Source organism: Zonotrichia albicollis, chromosome 4 (genome assembly GCF_047830755.1).
Source record: "Zonotrichia albicollis isolate bZonAlb1 chromosome 4, bZonAlb1.hap1, whole genome shotgun sequence".
Taxonomy (NCBI): Eukaryota; Metazoa; Chordata; class Aves; order Passeriformes; family Passerellidae; genus Zonotrichia; species Zonotrichia albicollis.
In genome coordinates this window covers 71,165,190-71,179,226 of record NC_133822.1, presented here as the reverse complement: position 1 = coordinate 71,179,226, position 14,037 = coordinate 71,165,190, and the positions used below count along the sequence as shown (strand labels likewise).

The 14,037-nt window shown below is 41.3% G+C and overlaps 1 protein-coding gene across 1 annotated transcript; it reads right to left on the bottom strand.

The window, feature by feature from the left end:
* Positions 1-456: 456 nt before the first annotated feature.
* Positions 457-6,237, bottom strand: MGST1 (microsomal glutathione S-transferase 1). Its single transcript, XM_074540068.1, has 4 exons — positions 6,067-6,237; positions 3,778-3,928; positions 2,894-2,988; positions 457-848 (listed from the first exon to the last, which is right to left on the bottom strand). Exons 2-4 carry the CDS (start codon positions 3,901-3,903, stop codon positions 602-604), a joined length of 468 nt encoding a protein of 155 aa, XP_074396169.1. The 5' UTR covers positions 3,904-3,928; positions 6,067-6,237; the 3' UTR covers positions 457-601.
* Positions 6,238-14,037: the final 7,800 nt, after the last annotated feature.

Sequence of the window (14,037 nt, the reverse complement as noted above, 5' to 3'; positions counted from 1 at the left end):
GAAATGGAGCTGCAATGGTTTAGGTTTTTTAATCCCAAAGTGGATTATACAAACATTTTCATCAAAGATTTTTTTACAACAAGACTAGCATTACTGGTTATATCTTATTATTAAGGTAAGCTCTCTTCAAAGAACTGTATGATTGGAATCTCTTCCTGATACACAGTGACATGCTATTTGCTGGCTGCAGTGTGAAGAGCCAAAATGAAAACAAAAATACAAACAGGCTTTTTTTTTAATCTTGTCTTTATTGATTTAGACTTCAGAGCTACAGCCAAAAATAGTGCATCTGTAGAAAATTATCAAACACTCTATCAATACAGCATCATGGCATGTTTAGAATTGTAAGCACTTGACAAATTGCAAAGGGAACATCCAATCTAGTATTTGGCAGTGCAACCCATGCACAGGGAATAGAGGGAGAAGGATTCTTTTTTTGTTCCTCCAAAAAAGAAACACTTCTGAGCAGGAACAAAAAGCTTTTGTTGAAAAGAAGAATTCCAGTTAGCACGGAAGACTCACTGGCTCACTCAAGACATGATGGCACAGCGCTGGGAACTTGGTGTGGAATGTCGAAGGGGACACGGGAGCTATGGCTCTGCTACAGGAGCCACGCTGTCTTCAGGACTCTGTAGGCCATGGAGAAGGTCACTGAGTAGCCAACTGCCCAAGACAAACCTCTGCCAGGCTGGGGAAGAGGGATCAGGTATGCAAAAGTGTGAAAGATCCTAGCCCCCACAAAGATCCTGAAGTGCAGCAGGGCCGTGGACAGCTCAGGGCCGCTCAGAGCATACAGCAGTCCAATGCCAACAAACGGGACAATGTTTTCCAGGTCATTCAGGTGGCCTCTGGAGAAAGAAGCAAAGTAATTTTAAAGTGTTGTCTTTTGTTGAATAAACCACTTCAAGCCTCATTATTTTTCAACATCTTCAGAGCATGCTACTATCCAACTACTCTTGGCTTCCTCTGCAGAGGAGACCTGATTCATTACTGAAACAATTTTGGCATGTTCACCTGCCATCACTCTGGTCTCTCCTGCTGCATCCCACATTTTTAAGCTTCTGATCTTCTGTATGAAAGCTATTCGTTTTTCCCCAGGATCTTGGTAATACTAAGGACTTACATGAGGTGTCTGAGTGCACCTGGGTGTGCAAGAATGCAAAGTCAGGGAAGAAAAGAGGTAGCAGTTTTCTTGGAGCCTCTCTCAATTAACATCAATTAACTGAAGGGCTGACTGAAGCTATTACAGTTCATGGTCTAGATGGACTATTCTAATCCCATAAATCCAGTTTGTGGTGTCCATAAAGAAAATATGAAATATCCTAAATAGGAGCTGCTATGTTCATCAAATGTTCATGAAGTTCCATCATCTTGAAAAAGGTTATTTTTGAACATCTAACAGGTGTGACAGTTACGCTTTTCGTTCACTTTCTTCACTTTGAGCACTAAAATAGCTGCAAAAATGTTTGAAATTTTGAAACCATAATTTACTAAAAATGTGTTGAGAATGAACTCATATATCTTGAAGTGTTCTTTCACACCCCTTCCTAAACCTTCCCAGCTCCCTTCACCTCTTTAGATAAATTGTACTTCCAGCCCAATTTACTGATTGAAACAATCTAATGTCTAAGCCTAACTAATGATGTCCAATCTCAGAGCCAACTGGAATCAGGTCATGGCACTGTCTTGCAGCTGCTTTTAGAATATAATTACAAGGAAACATAGCCCTCCAGATTTTTTTATTCTCATTCCCCATAAAAGTACTCTGAGGAAAGTAATTTTTTTTCTTGAAAAAATAAATCTTTTTTTCTCCACAAACTGAACACATTCCAATCACTTATACAAAAGAGAAGCCATGCTAAATTTATGTGGCATTATCTGTTGCCATGAAGCTTGTAGGAGAAAATATATTAAACTTCTACTAAGATTGGGAGTTGGGAGGATAATATGGATGCTGCAACGCCAACATAGTAACTAGAACCAAGCTTACTTACTAGGTCTAGAGATGTCTGAGAACTCCACAAAACAGGATTTGAAAATTTAGTGTTTTAAAAATCTATTCTGCGAAAATTACATGCTGATTGTCATTTCTCTACCACAGCAATTTGAATTAAATGGGTGATAAAGTTAGTCTCAACTAAGCTGGTCCCTTACAATTTGCGAAGAGAAAGGAAGTACCTCTCACCACAAAAGTTTCCACTTTTATGTAACATCCATTAAATTCAGCAACAGCTTCCCTGAACTACTCAGGGGCAGAAAGGGAAGGAGCAGAACATCTTTACAGCCCACTTAGATTAGGCTCTTCTTTCTGAGATTTTAATCCATAAGAGGCACACAGAAACATGCTTTGTGAAACAACAGCCATTATTTGCAAGGATGCAGTGTTCTTAAAACAGCACTGGTATATATTTTCAAGGTCTTCCCTAATGGAGATTTAAATGAGGAGAGTTCACTGACATTCAAGTTTTTGCCATAGAAATAAACTTAGCTTCATCAAGGAATAATCCTATAGAAAGCACTTGATTAAAGTTTTCCTTGTTAGCACAGGAGTATCAAATAGCATCCCAAAATGTAGGATTTTGGAAACAGAAAATTTTGCCATGAGCTAACTTGTGGTCATATTTTGCAGTGTTCTCATCATTTTGCCCATGCAGACAAGACACCACCCAAGAGTCAGCTAGTAAAACCAGACAGTGGCTTATTGTTTTTAGAATGCACACTGACCATTGGAATGTGGAATGGTTCATTCATTTAAACTAATTAATGTATTAGATTGCTACATAAAGCACCATGAAACACACACAGAGCTTGACAGAGAATGGGGTGGAATTAACTCCTTGATTTAGTATTATTCTGTTATTTTAAATAACTTTTTCAGGCTCCTGTGTATTACCTGCGTACACGTTCAACATCTGGATCAGTCCTCAGGAATTTCTTAGCACTCTCCCCTTTGCCAAATGATGCTGTATCTTCTGGGTTGACAAATGCCTGTTTCAAACACAAGCACACAAGTGATATTAGCAGCCAAAATATTTTACCCAGCCAAGGCAGCTTGCTATGAAGGTCACTCTTCTTACCAATGTCTTAATAACCTCACTTAACTTCCCTGAAGTTAAAAGCACAGGGAATAATACAATGTTTGCTGCTTTCTTGAGCCCAGCCTGTACATTTGTGTACAAATTAATGCAATGCAATTTATGCACTTAGGTAAAGCCTACTTGTGAGATGAACAAGCCTGCAGTAACCCCAGTAGGCTGACAGAACATGGGCACCTCCAAGGTGGAAGCTCTCAAGTCTCTTTTTCCCCATTCCTGACAAATTCTCTGAAAGTCCTTTTGGATCCCTTCCTTCTGCAGAAGCCTACACACAACAGCATCCAACAGCCTTATTCCCATTCTCATTTATGACCAAGAAAGTGTCTCCCTTTCCTCTTAGATACAGATGACCCATTATTACCTCAAAATACTGCAAGACACTACTTGAAAACAACATTTAATTCAGGCAGTGCAGACTCAATGTACAGCTGATTTCTCCCTGCTGACACATGTAGTAACATATGCATTCTGTGGACTGCTAAGGCAGATACAAGTCAAGAAAATAGTTTGATTTTAGGAGAGTTACATGATTGCTTTCCAAGGCAGCCTTGATCCCTATTTGTGAAATATCCTCAGCCTCAGAATTCTAGAGATGCATTAATATATATAAATAGCTGTGATATCTCTGTATTTCAATATAAATGTCAGTCTGTTCTCCCAGCCAGTATTTCCAAAAGATTACCTTCCTGGTGATCCTGAAGTATGCTGTTACCAGACTCATTAGCATCATTTTCAGAAGAACAATGCCTGTGTAAGTAGCATAAGCCCTGAAGACTTCATTGTCAATTAACTGTGTGGATTTCGCCATTTTTCCCCCTTCTCACTGATGACCTCTAAAAAATATTAAAAGTTAGTAAAAAAAAAAAAAATCGTTGCAATCCAAAGTTCTGAGAAAAACATTGTGCTAATAGCCTTGGTTTTTAAGTATCACTGCAATTACAGCATGATTCTGCCACAGTGGAAAGTTTCTTTTTAAGCAATTTTCTACCCTTTTTTTTTCCACAATAGCATAATATAATACCTTAAGATGATAAATTATAATATTTTGCTTCCATTATAAGTGCTTATTAAACTGTCAAAGTACAAACCACCAAAATATTTAATGTAATTGCAGAAACAACACTTAGTCACAGAAATTAGTACTCTTCTGAAATAACACAAGGATTTAGACCAATTTTAGACCAATTCATTTGAATTAGCAAATTTCCCTAAGCAGCTACCAGGATAGGAGGAATATGTGACAATACTATGAACTATGAAATGTAAAGAGGAAAATTAGTATTGCTTACCCTTTTTTGTGTGTAAAATGACACAATTATAATTGCACTTCAGCTTTCAAACTAACCAGTATCTTCCTACCCAGCAGTAACTTGTGATCAAACCAAGCTGAACATGCATTTTTCCCCTTTGAGACCTTGTTCTTAAAAATTGCTTTTAGCATGACTCACAGGCAAAGATTAAGTTGTAATGACAAAAAGGAGAGGACTATTTCTGCTTTTATCATGGGAGGTTTAAACTAATGAAGTCTCTTTCCAATGAGACCGTGCCAAATCCACAATCCCATGGAGGTAGTACCTTTTATCAACACCAGAAAGTTAAGAGGTGCTGAGGAGTGAATGCAGGTGGAAAAAAAGAGCACATCCCCGTGCACATTCAATTTTTGCCCTGCACACACCCAGGCTTTTGCCTCACCAAGTACTTCAACCATGCATTTCATGATTGGAGTCCATACAACTAGGATGTCTTAGCTTCACTAGAGACCGAAATAAATGATTTTTTTTTTTTTGTTACAGCTAACTCACTTCCTGTAATATAATTTTAACAATAGTAATAAAAATGTTAATATCCACTTGATTACACTTTTAACAACCCCTCATCTCACTTTCAGCACAGTCAGCTATTGCCAAACAAGAGGAACTTGATAAGCAAAGGGCAGGATGGAAGACTTGCTCTGAAGGCGTCCTTGGTGAGGAAGTGGGCAGGATGGAAGTAAGCAGCTGTTTGCTCATTGAAAACAAAGCTCAAACAAGCCTTGCCTGGACCTGCCTGCTGTGGTGATGGGATTCTGCTCCGTCTTTTCTCCTTGGGTCACTGGGCCCAGCACAGGGTCTGCAGACCCTGGGAAATTAATTCATTGTAACTCTCCCTCCTCTCTCACTACAGTCCAGCTCCCAAGATAAAACAGCGGCTTGGCGAAGGCTCCTCTCAGAAATGGACTGTTCCTATTCATTCTAACAATCTCGTTAACATGTTACAACAGAACTGTACTCTTAACTTTGTATCACAGCAAAGAGCACACAGTGTTCCACACAACAAAAAAAAAAGTAAATTCGCGGCGCCAGAGCATTTTCCCCTAAACTATGCTGAAAATACATCCAAGAATGATGCCAAGCCATTGGCATGGGACAGTGTTCAGCAACACTTTGGGAACTCTGTCACATTTCTCCATCTCCCCTCGCTGCCCTCCGAGCTCCCGGCATGCCCAGGCCCTGCCTTCAGCACAAAATGGAAGGGCCCCGAAAAACCCGGGATTTCAGCGCCAGCAGAAACTGCAAAAACAAACCCCAACTACGCAAACAGCACGGGGTTTTAAGGGATATGCCAATTACGGTCACAAACAGCCTGATGTACATGGGTAACAGTAGTAATAATAATAATAAAAATGGTAATAATAATGGTATGGCCCAGAGCAGCGGCCGGGCTCAGACCCTCCCGCCGCCCCCGCCACGCGTGTCCCGGGGCCGCGGGCTGCTACGGGCCCACCCGGGCCGCTTGTTTGTGCGTGTTCCAAACGCGACTTCCCCCAGCGCCGTGTGGCCGCCGGCTCCGCTCCCAATCCAGCTGCAGATTCCCGGCCCGGCCCCCACGCAGATGCCGCCTCCCCGGGTCGCCCCTCACGCCGCGCTCCCCGCACCGCCCTCCCGCACCCGGGCGGGCTCAGGCCCCGCCGGGCCCCTCGCAGCGCCCGCACCTCGGCCGTGCCCGCGGCGATCCGAGCCCCGCTGCTCCCCGGCGGACACTGCGGCTCGGCCCGGCCCGGCCCCGCCTCGCCCCGCCGGCCGCGGAGGCGGGTCCCGCCCGGGCCGCCCTCACCGAGCCCCGCGGGCTCGGGGCGGGAGCGGCGGGTCAAGCCCGGAGAGCGGCAAAGCTGGGAGGAAGGGAGGGAAAACGTGTGAGAACGAGCGAGGGAGAGCTCTGCTGTCTGAACACCTTTGGACAGCGGGAAGCCAAGGGCTGTCACCCAGACAGGCACTCGTAGTGACAGCCAAGTCCAGCGATTGTGCAAATTCCCGAGAGGGCTCAAAGCTACTCTGAAAGTCTCACTACTTCATCCCCTCCCTTGTTCTGGTGGGCCTTAGCTTTTACCAAAGGGCAAAAAAATTAAACCTGTATTGCCAAGCTGCTTGTATTGCCAAGCCATCAGCAGCGCTGTACCAATAGATATGCATCACGTTGCTTTGCAAAGTGAAACAGAAAATTAAGGAACTCTGAAACTGACCACAAAGTTCTCATACCAATGTGCTACAGTGTGATGAATGGAGGGAGCCTGGTGTCCGAGCTTCCCCCTTGTTGTTCAGGGAGAATTATGCAATCCCCATAGCACTCCTCTTCAACAGGAGCAATGCTTGTGACTAAGCAGCTCATGATAAGAAAGACTGAAAAAAATAGACATAAATGTACTCAGATGCACAGAAAGGGTTCAAAGCTAATCCTAAAGATGTGTACACCATAGGAAAGGGATTCAAATTTTAAATCTGCATTCTTATGAAAAAATCTCTACTCTTAGGTACATATATTCAGCACTTACTGATGTTGCTTCTATGCTTCATGTCATGTCCTGTCATGTCATATCAAATTCCTGTATAACTCTTCTCTAAAATCATAAACCACAGTAAAGCTCATTTGAGCAAGAGCTCAAATTTTAACAATCTTGTTAACACGTTATAACAGAACTGTCCTGCTGGTCTTGACTTTGTAGCACAGTTCTGTAGTATCAGAACCGTTTTGAAATGCTGGTAGGGGTTGGGTTCAACAACCTTCGCTCTCAGTAAGAACATGGCAAACAGTGTTTCTGCTGAAATCAACCAAAAAACTCACAGGAGCATAAGTCCATCCCAGGGGATGGATTTATTTCAAAAACATGGAAGAATTTCCGCAGCTCATGCCTTAGTTCAAGGCATGAATTGTGTCTCCATAGTTTTTTTCACCACGCCTAACACATATCATGATCACGTGGTGTGACTGAAATGAGACTGTAATTATCTTCTCTTGCCACCTTTTTGTTTGTTTGGCATTCTAATCCTTACTCACAGTCAGTTTAAAAAGCAGACAAACCTATTAAGTTAACTGTAAAACTAAACACACATTATTACACTTGAGAAGAAAAGCTGGTAATTGATTTACACAAGTTCTCAGAACTACACCTGGAAACAACAGAAAACCAGGGAAAAGGTGATTTTCATTCTTTGTAGATAGGATATAAAAAGAAGCAGAAATGCATGTAGAAATTCTATTATTTCTATTATTATTTCCTTTGGATTTTATGTCCCAGTTTTTCAGATTCTGGAAATTCAGATTGATTTATGTGACTCTAAAAAAAGCATTTCTGAAACTGGGAAAGCTGCTATACTCCCAGTGTTTGAGGCAAACACCTTGTTAATTTTTTCCTACCCTCTTTGAATACCTCTGAGTCTGAGAAAGAAGATTAGGGGGAAGGGAGAAGGACAGGAAGGGATGAAAAAGAAGAAAGAAGGAGAAAAGAGAAAGAATTTTTAAAACAAAGCAGGGTGGGGAAAAAATACGGAAGAGAGCAAAATATAAACAAAATGAGAAGGAGAAGGCAACATAAGAGAAAGGATAAAAAGAAAAGATAATAGGAGACTAAGAAATAAAAGGAAATGTTAAAAAGGGAGGGGGGGAAAAGAAAGGTAGAGAGGGAAAGAAGAAAGAAAGAAATGAGAGAAACCAAGATTTCTTGCAGACCCTGAAGCACTTAAAAGGTTCAGGTTCTTAGAGGGAAGACTCTTAGAGGGCAGAGAATAAGAGTGCCAAAGTGGCACTGTAAAGCAGAAGTGAACTTGTGCCCAAGGTCTATTTTCTCCTCTCAGCATAAAGTGCCTGCAGAACATTTGGGCAGGGCTGTGAGGCAGGATCTGAGTGAGGCTGGATACATAACTGTGCTGGTAGTTGCTCCTGAGGGGCCCATTCCCACAGTTCTTACTCCTGTGAATTGTCCCTGGGATGCTAATGGGATTACTCCTGTAAATCAGGGATGCCACATCAGCCCAGGGTTGTAGTGATCATGAAGGGCTTGATCTTGCAAGCCTCATTCATGTCAGCAACCCTTTTTTCATGGCAATTTTCCCATCGACTTGAAGAACTATCTGTGTAGCCAGAGACTCCTATAGAATCAGGACACGAGTTTAGGGTCAGCATAAAAGTAGGAATAAAAGAGTTTTTCATTTAACCTCCATCAAGGAATGGATACTCCCCTAGAAGGCCAGATAAGTGCAGTCATTCTCTTTTAACTGCAGGGAGGGCAATAGAGAGGCAAGTATTGATCAGGCTTGTTCTGTTCTGTCTCCTTCTCTGGCTCCATCTATTCACCATAATTAGAGTGGTAAAGAAGGTAGCAGCAGTACATTTTCACCACACTCAAGCTTTTATTCACCACCCCCTTGATAATGTAAATCAGTTTTTTCTTCAAGTAAAACTGGCAAATTATGCCTGCTTCATTAAATAAACCAATGCTTTGCAGAGCACTGGTGAACACTAATCAGATCATGAACACTAAGATCCAATCCATATTTTAACTTGAAATCTGAAATACTGTTTAAATACTACAAGAAAAGCATTACAAAAATATTTAGTATGATGGACTAGAATAATTTTTTGTGCTACTCTACTAAAATCTGCACCTTCTGGTTAGCAAGCACTTTCACTATATTAAATGTTGACACCTATGTAATTTCACTGTGGTTCACACACTTCCTCTTCCACATGAGATCTCAAGCTGCTGTCTGGCTTGTTTGGGGAACTGCTTCAAAAATAGCAAGAAAGGATCCTTTAGGAATTCTTTCTGCATGGTATAGCTCCGTGAAGGCTTCTCTGGAATAAGTTGCCTTTTGGTAGAGTTTCTAACACCAAAACAGCAGTGTCCATCCAATGTTTTATCCATGCCACTGTTTAGAGGACAACATTCTCAGTATTGGAATTTGCCATTTTTTTCAGAATTCCAGATGCTCACTTGTAAGACAAAAACAGTAGAAAATGATTGAAGTGACCAGTCACAGTGGGTGGTGACCAACAGGCAGTTGGAGAGAAAAACTCCCCAAAGCACAGGAGTGGTTACATCTGCTGGTTATATCTATATGATATATACATCATTTATCATTGTGCAGAGACCCCACAAAGCTCATTTACTGATCATTATCAAGTCATCATCTAAAGTTACTTAAAAACTTCCAGATCAAAAGTCAGGTGCAGAGCAATCATAACATAATAGTACAACACAGGAAAATTATCTGTAATCTATAATTCCTACCAGTTTGATATCCCACTTGAGAAACAACTCAGAAAGGGATTGGCAGGCATATAGGAAAACCTTTTTAGTAGGTCTAAATATGGATTTTTTTTTCTTTTATTCCTTTTTCACTGCATAAGAATACTGCAACAGCCCTGTTGCTCCTGAAAATAAATCTGCAGCACAGAACCACCTTTGCAGCTGGCAGTAATGCATGTGTGGTGAGGAGTTTGAACCCCATGCTGAACTGGAGGGAAAAGCTTCACTCAGCTTTTGTGATCCTATTTGAGCTGTAAAATTGTTTTGGCTAGGAAAAAAAATATTATTACCATTAAAGGACATAAGAAAGATGTTATATGCCCATAAAACAGATTTTGCAGCCCCCCTAGTAACTTTCTTTTAAACTAATGCAATGAGAGAGTTATTCGTTAAACATTATTACACACAGCTCACAGAACAAAATCTGATCCTTTAAAATAACACTGAAGAGGCAGAAGGAGAAAATATTCACTATGAAAGCAGAATGCTTTTCAAATTTCACTTTACAGATTGAAATGACTGAGTGTAGAGAGCAAAAGGATTTTCAATACACTGAGGTTTTGATCATTTATATAAGAGTCCAGTGGGTTTAACTTGCTATTGTACTACTTCTCTACTCCAGGGACACATGGAAATTATAAAGCTGGAGACCAGACTTGAAGATTTCTTGCCACAGTGACATTCCAACTGCACACAGAAGGCTTGAGTGAGCAACTGAGAAAACAGAGATGATAAAAAGTATCTAGCAAGTTGCTAACTTATCTGTGCAGACAAGATATTTCTGTAAGTATACAAGCAAAAGGTTTGCAGTTATTGGAAATACCTGCAAACAGACAGGCTTAGTAATGTCTATAGATAATTTGGTAGAGTTATGAAGTTGATTTCTGAAGCTCTCCCAGATCCTACATTGTACTGCTTGTGTAGATGTACCTATTTATGTAAGGCAGTGAAAGACCTTGGCCCTGGGGATTGCAGCAAGCTCATTTTCTCATGAGGTTTCTATGCCACTGTAGGATGGTTTGAACCTTTGGTTTCTGTTAATCTTAACTGGATTTATATCACAGTTGAATGTCAATAGGCTAAATGATCCTTGCACATTATTCATCATCTAAAATTGGAGTTTCTTAACACTTTATTTGTACATACATATATCACTAATGGGATGTGAACCATGCTTAGCTAATAAAGCAGCTTCTGCCTGGCATTTGGGTGATGATTGTGAGAGCTGAAGGCAGGGAAGGAGAGAGATATTATTGCACAAATGGTTATTTTTGAGGAGTAACCATCTGAAAGATTTAAATGTTCCATGTAAGTAAAATATTGATCACTTGTCCTTACAACAGGCAGGTATCACTACCTGGTGGACTGTGCATGGGATTCAGTGGAAGTTCTACATTAGAGGATGTGGGTAGAAGAAACAGGCCCCTCAAATTTGGGGTGTCTATTTTCATCCTGCATGAAAGAAAGGAGATTTTTGCCTGCAACTGTTCAGCTGTGTCCAGCTCCAAGACTGAAAGGAGCTGTGTAATGAATGCAAAGTGAGTAGATTTTGCTAAGTTAGAAAAGAGTGCCCAGAGAGTGCTTGTCTGGGAGTTACATTTGTGTGCGAGTTGTTCCTACAGAAGGGTTAAGAGGCAGGCTGTGTAGTCAGTGTGAGGCAAATGTCACTGTTTTAAAAAATCAATTATCTGCAACTTTAGGGCCTAGTCTAACAGTACTTCTGCTTCCCCAGGTAGCACAGCTATTTTTATTAGTAATCCCCCCTCCTCCAGCTCTCTGTACAGAGCCAAGTTTAGAGTCAGCAAAATTACTTGGAACCAGCTCATTTTATCCCCAACAGCCCAACCAACCACAATTAAACTGTATTACCATACTTTAGGCTTTAAAGGGGTTCCTTTAGTGCAGTGTATAAAAGGTTTAAGGAGAGACAGAGAGGCAGAGAGGAGGACAAACATTCCATGTGTAACAGGTTAAAGTCCTCCTCCATGTCTGCCCATTGGCTACAGTTGGCCAGGGATGAATACAGACAATGCAATATTTAGCAATCAGCAGCTTTGCTTAGTCAGCAAGAAAAGAAACAATTTAAGGTCCAGAGCCTTCCCTGTGCTCCTTCTGCTTTCCTGAATCTCCACTCAGTGCAGCAGCTCTCTCCTAACAGAAATGACACTCTGCAGGGTTGGCTCTTGGATATTTTCTGCTGTGGTGCAAGATTGCTCCTCGTGGTTTTATGGGGCAGCAGCAGACTTTAATAGTCACTTGAGACAATTATTCAGATACTGTATTGTGCAATCAGATTGCTTTTGAACAGCTGCAGAAATACTTAGCAGAAATACACTCCCTAAAGCCCTGGGATGGGAAATAAAGACAAACAAGCCACTGTAGCAAGACAAGAGTCTGTGTCTTACTGCATCTTTTAGCTGGTAGAAGAAAGGAGTTGTGTAATTGATTTAAAAGTTAATTGGGTCAGGGACCATATTTCATTTAGTGGTCCCTATAATGTCCAGTAATAATAGGCTACAAATACATACTCAGTCACTACTCAGACATAAATCCTCTTTGGGCAGTGTTGTGACCCAGTGTATGGTTCTTTGCCAGGCAATTTTCATTAAAAAGATAAAAACGTGATAAGATAGAGGTACAATTATTCTCTTCAGTAGTGATGATCTTCTTTGGTGCGATCCTATTTACAAAGAACATCACAAAATCATACATTCCTCTGATAAATATGGGCAATTTCTTTTCTTAAAGCTTCAGCCTTGCTATTCTGAAGAATACCATGCCTTAACAGAAATACTATTTATATTTTGTTCCCTCCAAACCATTATAACCATTCTGGTGCAACTAATTAATTTCCTTGCCATTGCAATTCTAACAAGTCCTGGTGAAAATCTTTTGACTGTTACAACATGTTGTGGCTTGATTCTCTCTGTTGTTTTCAGTGTTAAAATACAAAGGTATTTTCAGCTGCACTGTCAATTTTTCTTGAATAAAGAGTGCTCATAAAATTTTATGAATCTCTTAACAGGTATCTGATCATCAAAACCTGCCTTCAGCCCAGGACTCAGGAGGGGGAAGAGAAGTAAACTTGCTTAGTTTGGACTCTGAGAGGCTCCCTGTTTCTTTTTAATTCTGCTGGGCAGTTGGTGGGGCACAGAGGGCTCTGCTAACCCTCTCCTCTGCTGCTTCAGAACTGCTTTTCTCTTAAGACACGCTTTGAATATATCCTCACCATTTTGTCCCAGGATGGCCATGCAGGCAAAGTCAAGCTGGGACAATGTTTTGTACAAAACACAGTGCATGATATGTTGGGAATTTAATGGCTGAAAGACTGCTTGTTCACTTTTTACTCATGTGTGCTTCACTGAACTTGTTCTTGATTTATAGCTGGATCAGCAAAATCAGAATCAGACCCTTGCTGCTCATTTTTGTGGGAGCAGGACTGGGCCTCCTGTGCTCTTGTGCTCATTATATATCTCAGCACCAAGTCTCTCAGCTTTGATTCATAGAGCTCTCTTTAATTTGGTACATGCAGCCTTCCCGACTAGATCACATAGCAGCAGGATAACAATCCTCAGGAGAGCATTTCAGTTTGAGAAATTCATGAAGAGGGTGACTTTGCTGCTTACCTTCAATGACACTTGTGGAATAGGAAAGAGAAGAGTGAATGAAATGGAATTGCCAGCCTGTTTCAAAATGTATGCTCTGTTATCCAGCAGCTGACAAATAGCATCCTCAATAAAGTAATTCTGGGAGCTGTGCAAGTTTTTGTTGGGTTGTTGTTTTTTCTTCACTATAATCTGTCTTTTCACACTTAGGCCAGATTTTTCTTACCTGTGTGCACTGCACACAGGAGCTCTGAAAGACTTCCCTGTGCCCTTCTGCAGGGAAGTCATCCACAGGCTTTGCCTGGGGTGGAGGCAAGCAGGAGGAGCAGAGAATTTTTACCATGCAGCAGGGAAAGACCTTGAATTCACCCCTTTTCTATTCCCATCTCCAGCACCCTGACAAGGAGTGTAGAATTCAGAGTTGGAGAGAAGTCATACACAGATCTGTAACAGCAGATGTTACAGATCTGAGGCAGGTCACTTCCTCTTGGTGCAAAACACACTGCTTTTCTGAGCCTTGAAAAGCCATGTCTGTGCCTCTTTACACGGCAGGGATAGCAAAGCTGACCTTGCCTTCTTCCAACAGGAATGAGCCACTTTCCTGCAGGAGAAAGCATTTTACTACATATTTGTGTGTGCTGAAACTGAGGGGAAAATGTGTCCTTGACAGTAGCTCTAGTGAATCATCAATGTATGCATATGTCTAGCATATAACCAGAGTGCTGGAGCTGTGCACCAGAGAGAATGAGAAAGGGTTCCTAAAACAAACTGAGCA

Excerpts from the sequence above, each read along its gene's own strand:
- MGST1 (XM_074540068.1), bottom strand. The coding sequence starts at position 3,903 with ATGGCGAAATCCACACAGTTAATTGACAATGAAGTCTTCAGGGCTTAT. Across the intron at positions 2,989-3,777 it reads ACTTCAGGATCACCAGGAAG|GCATTTGTCAACCCAGAAGA; the intron begins GTAATCTTTTGG and ends TGTTTGAAACAG. Across the intron at positions 849-2,893 it reads GATGTTGAACGTGTACGCAG|AGGCCACCTGAATGACCTGG; the intron begins GTAATACACAGG and ends TTCTTTCTCCAG.